The sequence below is a fragment of the Cydia pomonella genome, chromosome 24, assembly GCF_033807575.1.
Source record: "Cydia pomonella isolate Wapato2018A chromosome 24, ilCydPomo1, whole genome shotgun sequence".
Classification (NCBI taxonomy): domain Eukaryota; kingdom Metazoa; phylum Arthropoda; class Insecta; order Lepidoptera; family Tortricidae; genus Cydia; species Cydia pomonella.
The window spans coordinates 10,731,396-10,745,718 of record NC_084726.1 but is presented as its reverse complement, the minus strand read 5'-3'; the positions used below and the strand labels follow the sequence as shown (position 1 = coordinate 10,745,718).

Here is a 14,323-nt window from a genome sequence, read left to right as displayed (position 1 = left end):
GTTGTGATTAAGTAACTAGAAATCTTTTTTGCTTCCTACACCGCCTAGTAATGACACTAATGTTAGCGTTGGTGGTATGTATGTAGTATGATTCTTTATCAAGACTAGAGATAGGGTCATAGCGAAATAGCCGTACTTATTTTTCTATGATAGGTTAGAGAATCAAATCATTATAACCAACCTCTCAATCACACACTACAAGTACCTACATCAAAACACAACAATAAAAATACAATAAGGATATTTATTTGTGAAAATATTAGCAATAAATACAGGTACAATTTGGACATAATGTTATTTACAAAGCTGATTTGGAAAATAAATAAATGCGCCAATAAACTTAAGGGTTGCCGTATTTAATAAAAATACTCAAAATTTATCTGAATTTAACGAGAATAATGTCTCCATTTTTCATAGAATAATAAGCCAAATCTTTCATATAGTTATCTAGGCAAATTTCGGCTCCTTTCATTTGGTCATCGAGTAGATAAAGTTTTGGTTTTCCGGTGTTGCCCTTCGCGAAAAGCCTATGTGCGAGTGTGACCAATTTTTGAACGGCCATAGTGTTGGGGAACTTCTTTTTGAGTCGTTTTCCGGTTTCGTCTTCGAGCGTGATCTCTAGGAGCTGTGAGGTGAGGGTGGAGGATTTTGGTTGTTGTACGAGGAGGCTGTCATCTGGAATGCCATATTCTGAAAGTAAAGAAAGGAACATGAAATTTCTAGTGTGTATTGTTGATATAACCGCGAACTTAAACTAAGCTCAGGTTTTAATGCTATAAAACAATTCTGAAAGATTATTTAAATGTAGTTTTAACTACCAGAGCATAATTCATTTTTGAAAATATTTCCAGCGGCAATGTATCTATTTCGTACATCATAGTCACTTGTGACAGTTGTGAAGTCGCGACATCAAATGTGACGTTTTGAGTTAAAACAAAGTATAGTCTGTCAAGCAAAGTATGTCAGTAGGTGTAAAGCAAAGTGAAGTAGGTCAACACTCAACCAGCAGTATTGCGTTGGTATTGCGCTAAGAAAAGCAGCAATGTACAGTCTAAAAATATAGATACGAACAAAGTCCCAAAAATATGTATACACGACCATATTGCCCATAGATTAAGGTGACGTTCGCGTCTATATTTTCAGACGTGACCGTACATCGAACCAAAACATGTAATTATCATAACCTAAAATTTTACAAATATTTACGATCAACGAGCGCGATTGTATGTTGTAGGCACCGTGACTTTGCTTAAGTTCATACACAAGCTTATTTAACCCATTCAGGGCCAGCGACTCAGCATATGGGTCATGCTCAAACAGTTCCGCAGGGCCAGTGACCACATGTGAGTCATGAATAAATTCTGATATAAACATAAACGAAACGTAATTTGACGTAATAAAGTACGTATACACTAAGTTAACAACCATTTCTATAAGGTATATTACGATAAGAAAATATAAACGCGTTTTTTAAAATGAAAATAGAGCCTAGAATATTTAATTTTGGTTTACTATGAGTGCAATTTAGTAAATATACTGAAGTTCTAGATGTATGTATCTAGAATTTCAGCAAGCAAACAGAAAAATCCATATTTCAAAGATCCCAAAAATATGTATATTTTAGAGGTTATTGACATGGCTCAGGGTATGGGTCATCGTGGCCTGGCGCTACTTGCGCGTTAGTTAATATATTAATACTGTCTCTGCCTTATAAATAAAATAAATATATTATTAAATTGTATGGAGTACGCTTACTCATAACAAGTTCCTGGAATCGGCAATGGTCTATGTCAAAAGCTGCCTGAGCATTAAGGTCTGTCTGCGCGCGTTTCCATTCTGCCCCGTAGCGTTTCATGTAGTCATACTCTGCTCCTCGGCGTAATTCGCGGGTTATTTTGGACCCGTTCAGTTCCTGAAAAAACAAACGTTTGAAGAACAATATCTCATCAAAAACCTCCTGTTAAAGTAGTTTTCCTCTTTCTAATTCGACCATGTTAGTAAATTGTGATGAATTTCGTCAATTTGAGAAAGCAATGAAACAGAAGAAATGTTTGGTATTATATTTGGTTTTTGAAAGGTTCTAAATTACTTTGAAGCTGAGTGTGTAGTCGTTCTTTTTGTAGCTGGCCCCGAACGGCTAATCTTTTGTCTTCTTCAAGAAGTAGAGCTTATGCAGGTGGTTCAGCTTGTCCAGCTTGCTTACTGATCACCACATCACATATGCCATAAAACTAGTATACATACCTGTAGTGTGCCAGTTTTCGCCATAATCAGCTGAGATCCAGTGTCATAGTCCTCGGTATCCTGTATCGGGTTCTTCAAGATGTAGAGCTCACGGAGGCGGTTCAGTGTGTCGAGCTCGCTTACTGATCACCACATCACATATGCCATAAAACTAGTATACATACCTGTAGTGTGCTAATTTTCGCCATAATCAGCTGAGATCCAGTGTCATAGTCCTCGGTAGCCTGTATCGGGTTCTTCAAGAAGTAGAGCTCACCAAGGCGGTTCAGCTTGTCCAGCTTGCTTACTGGTCACCACATCACATATGCCTTAAAACTAGTATACATACCTATAGTGTGCCAAGTTTCGCCATAATCAACTGAGATCCAGTGTCATAGTCCTCGGTATCCTGTATCGGGTTCTTCAAGATGTAGAACTTACGGAGGCGGTTCAGTGTGTCGAGCTCGCTTACTGATCACCACATCACATATGCCATAAAACTAGTATACATACCTGTAGTGTGCTAATTTTCGCCATAATCAGCTGAGATCCAGTGTCATAGTCCTCGGTAGCCTGTATCGGGTTCTTCAAGAAGTAGAGCTCACCAAGGCGGTTCAGCTTGTCCAGCTTGCTTACTGGTCACCACATCACATATGCCTTAAAACTAGTATACATACCTATAGTGTGCCAAGTTTCGCCATAATCAACTGAGATCCAGTGTCATAGTCCTCGGTATCCTGTATCGGGTTCTTCAAGATGTAGAACTCACGGAGGCGGTTCAGTGTGTCGAGCTCGCTTACTGATCACCACATCACATATGCCATAAAACTAGTATACATACCTGTAGTGTGCCAATTTTTGCCATAATCAGCTGAGATCCAGTGTCATAATCCTCGGTAGCCTGTATCGGGTTCTTCAAGAAGTAGAGCTTACGGAGGCGGTTCAGTTTGTCCAGCTCGCTTACCGATCGCCACTGAAATGCATATAAGTGGCATAAGTTACGTATAAAAGTTTATAGAGCAATACACACTACTTTTATGATTCACAGATTTGGATACCATAATTATTTAAATCCCCATTCAATCAATTACGGCTGAGAGCCATTTCAACAAATAATTATTTAAAAAAACGCATCATCCGTTTGGGAGCTACGATGGCACAGGCAGATCTTCATATTTAAGAACTGTGCTCTTGTCGGTAGAGCAATCTCCAACACGTCCGATCCTCTGCCAACTCCTTAACTTTCTGGTATGACATGATCTGAACCTTTTCTTTTATTTGGTTCAAATATTTTTTTCGGTCTTCCTCTTCTTCTCTTTCGCTCTATTTTTCCTTCTATGATGTTCTTAAGGAACAGGTCGTGTCATAGCAGCAGATACACATGTTAAACGTATAACACCCCGCTTATGCGTCGAGGGTTAAATACCTTTACATTTAAAGTCATATTTTGAAGCAACAAATGAATACTATTTACTTATATTATATAGCATAAAGTGTCCGAGAAAATTATCTTACTCCTGCGGAGGTCTTCATAGTGCTAAAAAAACAGGAAATATAGAGAGGCTCTGACATAACCTAAAGACGCGCCAATAGTTGGGCGCCACTTGCGAAAGTTAACCTAAAGTTTTCCTTTGTACAATATAAAACAAAATCATACTTACATCATTTATCTTGTTCCGGTTTAAAAACAGCAACTCCAAATTCTCAAACACATCCACCTTCGCATTCCCCGGATTATCATTGAACCTTATCTGTTCAATCTGACAATCATTCAAACTCAGCACCTTCAGATTCTCCAGCCAGCCTAGATTCATGACCTCATACCAAGAGTCTATCGGGTTCCCATCGAGTCTTAGAATGGTTAGTGTTCGGAGAGTCACCGTTGGTGGTGATATGGTTCTGACTATGTTGTAAGCGGCAATGATTTCTTGGATCTTCGGAGTAAGGTGGGATAGAGCGAGTATGTCGGACCAATCGTAGTCGCAGACGGAAATGTTGAGTTTTTCCAAGTTGGATAGGTTGATAGATAGCTGGTCCAGGGTTTCTTCGGGTAAGTTGATGGCCATGCGGTTTTTGCTGTAATAATGAAACACAATTTTGTACAATAATATATTTTAGTTCAACCATCCTCTCATGTTCTATAATGTTCATGTTAATGTTGTTTCATGTGCAATAAGGACCTTCTATCAGAAAAGGGTGTGGCCACATATGGCGATCTTTGGCGAAGAAATGCATCGTGAGAAAACCAGACCACCAGACAGAATTCCAATAACGCGTAGTTTCTTCTCTGGGTTTAACGGTCAGATGGCAGCTGCTTTCGTAGAAAGAGGTGCCTGCACCCTGCACCAAGTTTTGAGATTAAGTTGCCATAAAATAGACTCTGGGCTTGTTTAGGTTACATAACCACGAAAATGCCAAAAAAATGAGAATAATTACTTAAATATCAGGTAAATATCTAGTTCTCGCAGATCTGGAAACTGCGTGATCAGCTGTTTCGGCTTCACGCCAGTTGCCAAACAAGTTGCGGGCTACGTCGAGCGAGCGCGCACAGAGCGGCAACGTTGCCCGCGGACACTACTCATCTGCATTACCTGACATCCAATTCCCTCAGATCTGGCAACTGCGCGCTCAGCTGTATGACTTCGCGCCAGTTGCTAAACAAGTTGCTGGATACGTCAAGCGAGCGGGCGCGCGGGCACAGAGCGGCAACGTCGCCCGCGCGGGATACGCAGCGATCGCGGACGCACACTTCCACTAGGCGGTCGAATTTTCTGCAATATTATTTATTATCCATTGTAGTTGTAAATTTTAAGTCCTACTATCCAACGTTACTTAAGAGTTTTACAATTTGTCCCGATTTGCTGTGTTTGTCCACCAAAGTTGCCCAGATTTTTTTCTGATATAATTTGCTCATTAGGTGTGATGTCTGTTTTATGGAAGCTTGTAATTTGTAAAACAAGCGGTGTTGTAAAAACAGACTGCCACACGTATTCCGAATTATAAATTACTTCTCAAGACAAGAGTGAAGAGAGGTCCTATTATAAATAAATAAATAATAAATAAAAGGATACACATTTTTTTTATGATAGAGGAGACAAACGAGCAGACGGATCACTGATGGTAAGCGATTACCGCCGCCCATGGACACCTGCAACACCAGTGGGGTTGTAAGTGCGTTGCCGGCATTTAAGATGGGAGTACGCCCTTTTCTTGAAGGTTTGAAGGTCGTATTATTACACAAATTGACTAAGTCCCACAGTAAGCTCAATAAGGATTGTGTTGTGGGTACTCAAACAACGATAAATATAATATATAAATATTTATAAGTACTTAATTACATAGAAAACACCCATGACTCAAGAACAAATATTCGTGCTCATCACAGAAATAAATGCCTCTACCAGGATTTAAACCCGGGACCATCGGCTTCATAGGCAGGGTCACTACCCCCTAGGCCAGATAGGTTGTCGCATTATATGACGTATTTGTCACTGCAGGAATAAAGATTTGTTACACGATAACATGTTCTTGGTGACTAACTAATAGCAAAAGTATCATACAGTTTTAAATATACATACAAATTAGAAGGAAAAAAAGCCTAAGTGCTGACCTCAGAATACTGGCGGCGTTACCCCTTTGCACCCGCCAGACTCAGCCTCTGAGCCCTATGTGATTACCATAGACACCTATTAGACGTTCCAACACCTTTTTAATTATTTCTTTTGGTGTTGGATGGAAGCGCTGGTGGCCTAGCGGTAAGAGCGTGCGACTTGCAATCCGGAGGACGCGGGTTCAAACCCCGGCTCGTACCAATGAGTTTTTCGGAACTTATGTACGAAATATCATTTGATATTTACCAGTCGCTTTTCATTAAAGAAAAACATCGTGAGGAAACCGGACTAATCCCAACAAGGCCTAGTTTACCCTCTGGGTTGGAAGGTCAGATGGCAGCCGCTTCCGTAAAAACTAGTGCCTACGCCAAATCTTGGGATTAGTTGTCAAGCGGACCCCAGGCTCCTATGAGCCGTGGCAAAATGCCGGGACAACGCGAGGAAGAAGAGGCTGTTGGATGACCAAGGACCCATAGTTTCTATAAGACTCATACTCATTCATTAAAAAAAGAGTGGTTTGGTCAAAACATCAGGTCGTGATAATAAACGCCAATGCAAAAAACTGTACTTCTTAGCAAACTTGGCTCTCCAACTCATTGACCACTGTGGAGTGGACATACAAATATACAAAGTAAAAGATAAAGATCTCACTGTTTCTGATGGATCTTCTCAAAGCCAACCATTTCAATGAAAGGAGCACCCATCTCCCTCTTCCATTCATTGATTACTGTGCGCCGATGAGCTGCCACTGTCTCATCCTGAAAATAATGTTTTTTTTTTTTTATCTGTATATGTAAAATTTAATTTTAAGGTATTGTCTATGGTTACTATGATTGTTGACATCTTGCGGCATACAGTAGAATTTATTATTATTTGCGCGACAGACATGGAAATACAGTAGGTACAAGAGTTTAACAACAACAGTATAACTTTGTACTGTATTTCCATCTTTGTCGCGCAAGTAATGAAAAAATTAAACGAATTTAAAGGCAAGGTCACATTCAAGAAGTTTGCCGGCACCTGTACATCGTACTACCGGACGACGTACTAAGCGAACCAACAATTTTAATTTTGTTTTTTAATTTAATTATCATGTAATATTGTTTTTAATATGGAAAACAGAGTGTGTAATGCATGGAAAAATACTGATCATGGAAAGAGATTATGAAAAATCTAGATATCCCACTAAAATACCGTTTAACTCTTGCATCCTCCCTAGCATGACTTATGGTTGCCAAACGTGGGCCTTAACCTTAATACAAAAAAATAGGAAATCACTAGCCTCCTTATTCATAAATGTGTACTAACGTTAAAATGCCGCTGATCATCGTTTGTCCCTGTCCATCATACCAATACGTCGGAAAGGGACAAACGATGATCAGCGGCATCGTAAATTTAGTACACGTTTATGAATAAGGGGGTAGAAGTATGCCAACAGGACATAGAGAGAAGTATTCTCAACATCAAAAAGATGGACAAAATAAGACCATAAGAAAAAACATAAAATTAATGGATGTATCCTAGTAACAAATTACCTTAAATGGAATAGAACCAGGACAGGAATTGTTACAACCTAGTACCCCAAAGATGGGAAAAGGAAAAAAGGCAGACCTTGCCGCAGATTGAAGAAGAGGAAACAGCGAAACATATTCTCCTAAACTGTAAACAGGTAGAACTATGCAGGAACAAATACCTAGGGACTCCGTGCACACTAAAGGGGTAGTAGCAACCTGATGACACTGATAGGTTTTGTGGAGGAGGTAAGGAGGCTAGAGTAGTGCTACCTCCTTTTCATGCAAAATAGGCACAACGGTTGTCGATTTGCAGAAAATGCATGCATGAAACATATGACATAATTAAGGAACCGTAAACTTTCACCTGTTAATTTTTATCTAGAATTATGTATAACTAGCATAATTTCAAATGTACCTGTGTGACCTGTAAAATATTTTTTTTACCAATAAAGAAACTGAAACTGAAACATCATCATGCTCAGTCAAATTCGCAACAATATTATGAGCGTTTCAACCACTCAAAATTCTTCAACATTTTAATAAAATAATGTGAAGGTTTATAAAAATATTATTATAAAAATTAAAAAAAAAATTACACATGAAGCTAATTGGTTACCATCACGGTCTGTACTTGAGTACTTACATTACACAAGCAAATGTAAAGCATAACACAAAATAGATTGGCTGTCTGGATCCGGACCGCGGTCCACCATTTGGTGACCCCTGCTCTAGTTCATACAAAGCCATATATGGCAGTTATAATATTCAACTCTATTAAATTTAAACATACATTTTTATGACACACTCGAGGGTTAAAAATAGGCATATTGCTGTACAGTTCTTAATACTTTTAATCACATGTAAATAAACTTGTTTATAAGGTAATTTGTAGCAATTGTAATACTACACTGTAACGGGAGTGTCCAAGTTATACTTAAGTAAGAATACTGCCAATACAAAATATGTCTCCTTTACCAGTTTTGACCCATCTTTACCATATTATTGTATTGCTGTGTTTACCTTGAGTTCATGACTAAGCTAAGGCACTTATACTTACTTGTGTGGGTGGATGACCTAATTTATTAACTTTGACTCAATAAAAACAATTTTTTACAGAGTCAAAATTAAAAAAAACGAATAGAACACTTGCTGCGTACCTCTCGATCTCCGTAATACTTCTTGATAGCATCAGCACAAGTAATACTTGGTGCAATTTTGTTTGGCCGTATAAAAGACCCAGCGCCTGGCTTCGAGGTTTTAAAATATTGAATATCATCCAAAGATCCGTCATGCTTTCCTCTCGCAGGATCATCCCATTCCACTCCGTACCAAATTCCTTTGTATCCTTGCACTTCTCCGATATATTTTACTGTGGCGAAGTCGTCATTACACTTCACACGACTGCCGATTCTCACTTGTGACTCGCCTTCCTCGGTACCATTCCGGCTATCCATGGTACCGTTGCAAAATTTTGGTATCAAATTAACAGGCATTGCGCCCACCATTCTCTTGAAATTTTCGAAAAAGGAACTGTTTATGAAAAGAGAAACAGGCTGAATTTTCTCCGAAAACAAACTGTCAGGAATGTTTGCTGCTGTCACAGGTAACAATGGGTGTTGCCGTTGCCGTTCTAAAGTCCAAAATGTGATAATTTAATTTTTATATAAATACTCATTTATAATGGTATTCTCATATAGAATCCATAAAATTATTTTTATTGGTACTAGTTTTTGAATTTTTAAGTTTTATTGGGTTGTAAACTTAGAATACAAAATTGCCAGTGCAAATATTCGTGACTCATTTAACTACATTCTTAAAGTTCGTCGATAGATGGCATTAGTTGTGTCATTTCAGAAATATGGAATACGGTTCACAGTTAGGCGATTGGTCCTTGTACTGTCGTCTATTATACGCCCAAGAATGGTAGTCGCACCGCATAAGGACGAAAGTTCGGATGACAGGTCCGAACCGTACGTAAAAGCTAAAGCTCGCAACCTTTTTTGCTCGGGAATGTATCAGTAAAGTTCAAAGTTTAGTCCTTTTGCAGGCAAAACTCAGTGACGTACCCTAGTTCGGACCGAGTTTGCACCGGCAGTCGCCGGTTCAATGATCCATTTATTTTTATTCCTTCGTCGTGTCGGTACGGTATTAGCGTCCTCTCGCTCTCCTCTTTCCGAAATGGGGATCGGGGACAGGACGTAAAAGTAAAAAATTACTTTTTGACAAAAATGGCTACCGAATGTAGTGTCCCGGACGTGTACATTAGTCGATAATAGAGAAATGTTCTGTTGTGCCTGTGGAAATATGCAGTTTTTAAGTGAACAATTGTTGCGTGCTGTGCATTAGTGTACACGGATTGGTCCCTACAAAGGATCGAGCGTCAAAATGAGGTACGTAGAGTTCATCGCTCGAGCTTTCCTTAGCAAAACAAATAAATAATTACACAGTTAGCCAAGCAGGCGTGGTACTATTTTTAAACAGCGATAATTTACTGCATCGATGAGCTTTTGATCGGTGTCCGTATATGTACGAGCGATATAAAGAAACGTAAACACGGGCGTGTGGACGTCACGGGTGATCGATTATTTGATTACGAACGTAAATTTAGCATTTTATGAATGACAACACATCGAAGGCTGTAGTAAAATTGCAGTGCGAAGCCTCTGCTACACGAACGTAATATTTAAATCAACACCCGCGAATGTTATCGATTTTTCTTTGCGTATTCATTTCGGCCCCACACGATGTTTTGTGGCAGTTCTTCGGTTACCCTTATTTGAAAATAGAATTCAGAGCTGACCTTGTGGTAGGTTTAGAAGTAATTTATTATATAAATTGGGGCTTTTTCAGTACTCTATGTGGGGTAGGTGTGTAATAATTCCTATCATTGGGGTGGCATGGGGTGTCCCTAGGGGAGGACTTTTAATATTGTTAGTGCAAGTGACTAATAAACACACCCTACCCTAATTTCGCGATTAGAATAATCTAGAACGATATTGGACTATTTATTCTTGGTGATTCATATACATATTAATGTAGATAAAAGCCACTATCTAGTTCAGAAGTTATTAATTACATTTGTGTAGTAGCACACTAAAAAAATGGTTTAAATAATATCAATGAATCACTAAATATGAACTTTAGTCCCTAAAAAAGTTAGCCACTATACTTGTATAAGAAATTTGCTCCAATTCTTGTGGCTACATTAAATACATTTGGTTATAATAACTCAAATATAAATGAATGCCACTTATGTGCTAAATATACTCATGCTTGCTATGCTAGCTGCTGTCTAAAGAATAACATCAAGGGGGTATAATTTTTTATCAAATAGCACTTGAGTTAGAATGTTTTTATTATTTTTTATCATGCATTTAGTGCTAGTACCTATCCCTATTAATTATATACTTCTAGATTTGTTATAAATATTAATAACATATTTTTTTTATTAATATCTGGAACATAAACCAATGTAACATATCTAGATACAAACCATACCATGCAATAAATGCTAAACATTTACCTTCATAACGAATGCCAAAAAAATAATCCTAAAGATAACACTAGTCTTATTTGCATCACACCATTAAAAAAGTCAATTATCTTATCAGATAAAGTGTGAAAACTCATAACCCTGTTGTCTTCAGTTGGTTGAAACTTTTAACTGTAATTAAAACAGCACCTGGCTTGAACCACCTGTCCTTACTGGTTTAGAGAAAAAAGTATGAAGCTTAACATCTGCTGACCTTCAAGACATCAGTGTTGTTCTCGAATTAAGTTATGATAGAAACTTTCATTACTAAAGTTTTTAATAGCATTATTTATTTATTTCAACTTTACTACACATAAAAAAGGATTCAGAAGTTGAATTAACTGTCATGAAGATTTATGAAAGTTAGGAATTTATTTATAATTTTTTTTATATTTGATATGATTTACCAAACAATCAAAACAATTACTAGCTACTAATTTTTAGTGACAAATGTGGGTCATTCTACAAAAATCTCATTCCCCTGGCCATACCTACTTGCAAATTCCTAGGAGATGCCACTTAATTAGTATCTCATTTTTGATGACTGACCTGTGCCAAGTCCATCTACAACCATAACTGCGGAATGGTATCTTCTGGGAATTTGGGAATAGGTATAGCCAGGGGAATGAGATTGCTGTAGAATGCTCCATCTATGAACTTATAATAAACAGTAATCAAAGCATAAATTGGCCCCAATGTCAACCACACTTACCCATATTGACATTACTTGAAACTATACAACCTGACTTTAACCTACATTATTTGATCATGTAACGTTTTCATCTACCCTCAACTGGCAAAAGGAGTAACCAAAATCTACCCTCAAATGGCTTTGAGGGTAGATTTTGGTTACTTTTATTTAAATACCTAAAGATACAGAGTATAAGCAATAGTTACCAATTTGTTTGGTTTTAATATTTGTACCATCTTCAACTAAAAGATTGTTGGTTGTCAATAAAGCGGTACTACTAGCTTTAAAATTTAATTGGAAATAATAATTTATTTTAATTCAAAACGTCACAATCCCAATTTTAGATGTACCAACAATTAATAAATATAAAGAACTTAAATCAGTTATGGCTGCAAAGAATGCAGTGTAGCAATTAATTTTCCTGTTTAGAATTAGGGCCCATTTAGACGGTGCGAGAACTCGCACGCGAAATTAATTACATTGCGGTATTTGTTCGGTCGGCCGAATTGGTTGTAACCTTAATAGTCGGCAATGTAACTTAAATCGCATGCGAGTTCGCGTGCGTCTAAATCAGCCCTTAATGTATAATTATTATATCTTCTAGAAGTCATAAAATTGCTAATATTCCTACTAAATGAGGACATGCCTGTGATTTCCTAATCTACTCCTATAATTATATCCTTTACACCAGTTATTGACCAAGTGAAAGTTAAGGCGTCTTTTAAACTTGTGAAAGAATCTTTCATCTGTCCAGTCCAGACACATGAAATGAAAGAATGTTTTCCTCTACAGGTCACATTTTTCAACAGATTCTCGTGATACTTGGTGAGCAGATTATATAATTATATATAAAAAAATTGACTATTCAGTTTTTGGAAGTATATTTTATAAATAATCAGAAATAAATCATAAATCATTTATTTCATGGTAAAACTTAATTTACATACAGTAGTAATTAATTTCAAAATGACGGTGCTATGGCCATGGAGGTTTGCAAGGTCTAATTATAGGCTTAATAATAAGGGCTAAAGATAAAGATAGTTTATTATTCAAGTAGGCATATTACAATGCGCTTATGAACGTCAAATAAAGCTACACCGGCTCTAACCCTACACCTCTGACCCGAGAAGTATTCCAGGGTACCAGATACTTTTGGCGCATTGTTTCATCCGCTACTAATGCTCACTATGCCTATTGTATATTATGACGGGAGCATTTTAGTACGTTTACAAGCTGATCGTTACAATTACCAACTTCCCCTCTAATTTAGGAAGGATGTGTAATTTGTGACAATTAACATTGTTTTACATATGCTGGCGGTTCTTGCGCCCGTATGCTATTTGTGGCAATAGTGGCTACTAATAGGCTATTCTACATTCTTTCGGTGTATTCCCATCTGTGCCCGGCGGGAACATATGGGAATAGTTTCATTTCCATCTGTTCCCGCCTGGCACAAATGGGAAGGATCTATTTCCACCTGTGGCCGGTAGGGACAAATGGGAATGAATCCTTCCCATTGTGACCGTCTCGGTTTCTTCCTGTCTTTGTTATTATACAAATGTCGGTTTTGATAGTTGCTATATTGAAGTTTTTTTTTTTTAATTTATTTATATCACAACAAATTACACAAAGAACTTAAAACTAAGATACACCACTGAAACTTGTTAAAAGAAGTTTATGCGTGGTGCAAATGCATCACTCCGCTCAACTGCATGCTCAATGTATAGTAAATAAGTAAGTACAATTAAGGAAGGTGCACAGTGTGACAAGAAGCCTCATTTTTGGAGATGTTCTGTTGATGGTCAAAACTGGTAGCCTAGATCAAAACAATGCTACGACTAAAGCTCCCGATTGCCAAATATTACTAGTTTATGAGAAATAATTTTTTGAAAGTCAGGAAAAATGTACCCGGGTATTGACTAAAACTCAAAATACGCTGAGAACGATACCGATAATAAAAAAATAGTTCAAACAAAACTTTTAGAACTATCAAAATACTATGGAACGTAATAATCAGCACAGTGCTAACAGCATTCATATCGGTATTAGAAGCGAATTAGTCATTTTTGGTTTTTATTTTTTTTCTCGAAAAATCCACCATATTATTTTGTTATTTTTGTAGAACGGAAAGCTACTTAGCTTTTCTATATGCTATAAATATTTCATTAACTAATTCCATGGACTATTGAAGTTATGGCATGTTTAAATGTATTGTTAGGGTTGTCACACAATATCCGGATATGAGAACAAGTTAGGTACCTACAAGTTAGGTAGTGTAAGAAAGTAAAATATTTAATATTCCTCGACGGTTAAAATTACAAGTTTGGCTTCTAACAGTTCAAAATCGTCACAGGGTCTGTCGCAATCTTTTTCATCACTTGTTTCAGAGGCCGTACTCGGATTGGGTTCAAATAACGGTACTTTCATCAAGGCTAATGCGGCGGCAGGAAGTGGTTGTTTTCGTAACATCTTTCGCCTTTGATTTTGGCGTTGGGCAGAAACGATTGGATCTGAAGATACCAATGCCCTGTGAAAAAGATCAAACATAGTTTTGGTCCTATCTGACTTACGGGTATGATATTCGCGATCATGTCGCCAAAATTTATTCCGGGATTCTGCCGCTTGCTCCGAGAGCATCCCTACTGGCACAGAAGAGTTTTCTATGATTGCGGCTCCGTGGACTAAGATTTTATGTACATTCACAGTCATAGGGTGCCAGCGGTAGTGGTGCTCTTCCACGTACTTGTAAGCA

At 37.7% G+C, this 14,323-nt stretch overlaps 2 protein-coding genes across 2 annotated transcripts in view; one reads left to right on the top strand and one right to left on the bottom strand.

Moving 5' to 3' along the window:
• Window positions 1-224: 224 nt before the first annotated feature.
• Window positions 225-8,971, bottom strand: LOC133530997 (tubulin-specific chaperone E-like). Its single transcript, XM_061869069.1, has 7 exons — window positions 8,506-8,971; window positions 6,486-6,592; window positions 4,815-4,994; window positions 3,885-4,299; window positions 3,065-3,196; window positions 1,756-1,912; window positions 225-690 (listed from the first exon to the last, which is right to left on the bottom strand). The coding sequence occupies exons 1-7, from the start codon at window positions 8,851-8,853 to the stop codon at window positions 377-379; spliced, it is 1,653 nt and encodes a 550-aa protein (XP_061725053.1). The 5' UTR covers window positions 8,854-8,971; the 3' UTR covers window positions 225-376.
• A 557-nt stretch (window positions 8,972-9,528) lies between these two features.
• The window catches only part of LOC133531212 (protein enabled-like), a 101,556-nt gene continuing 96,761 nt past the window's right edge, over window positions 9,529-14,323 (top strand). The window contains exon 1 of the mRNA XM_061869350.1: window positions 9,529-9,738. Coding sequence (XP_061725334.1) covers window positions 9,734-9,738 — 5 coding nt within the window. The 5' untranslated portion in view covers window positions 9,529-9,733. The remainder of the gene's footprint in view (window positions 9,739-14,323) is intronic.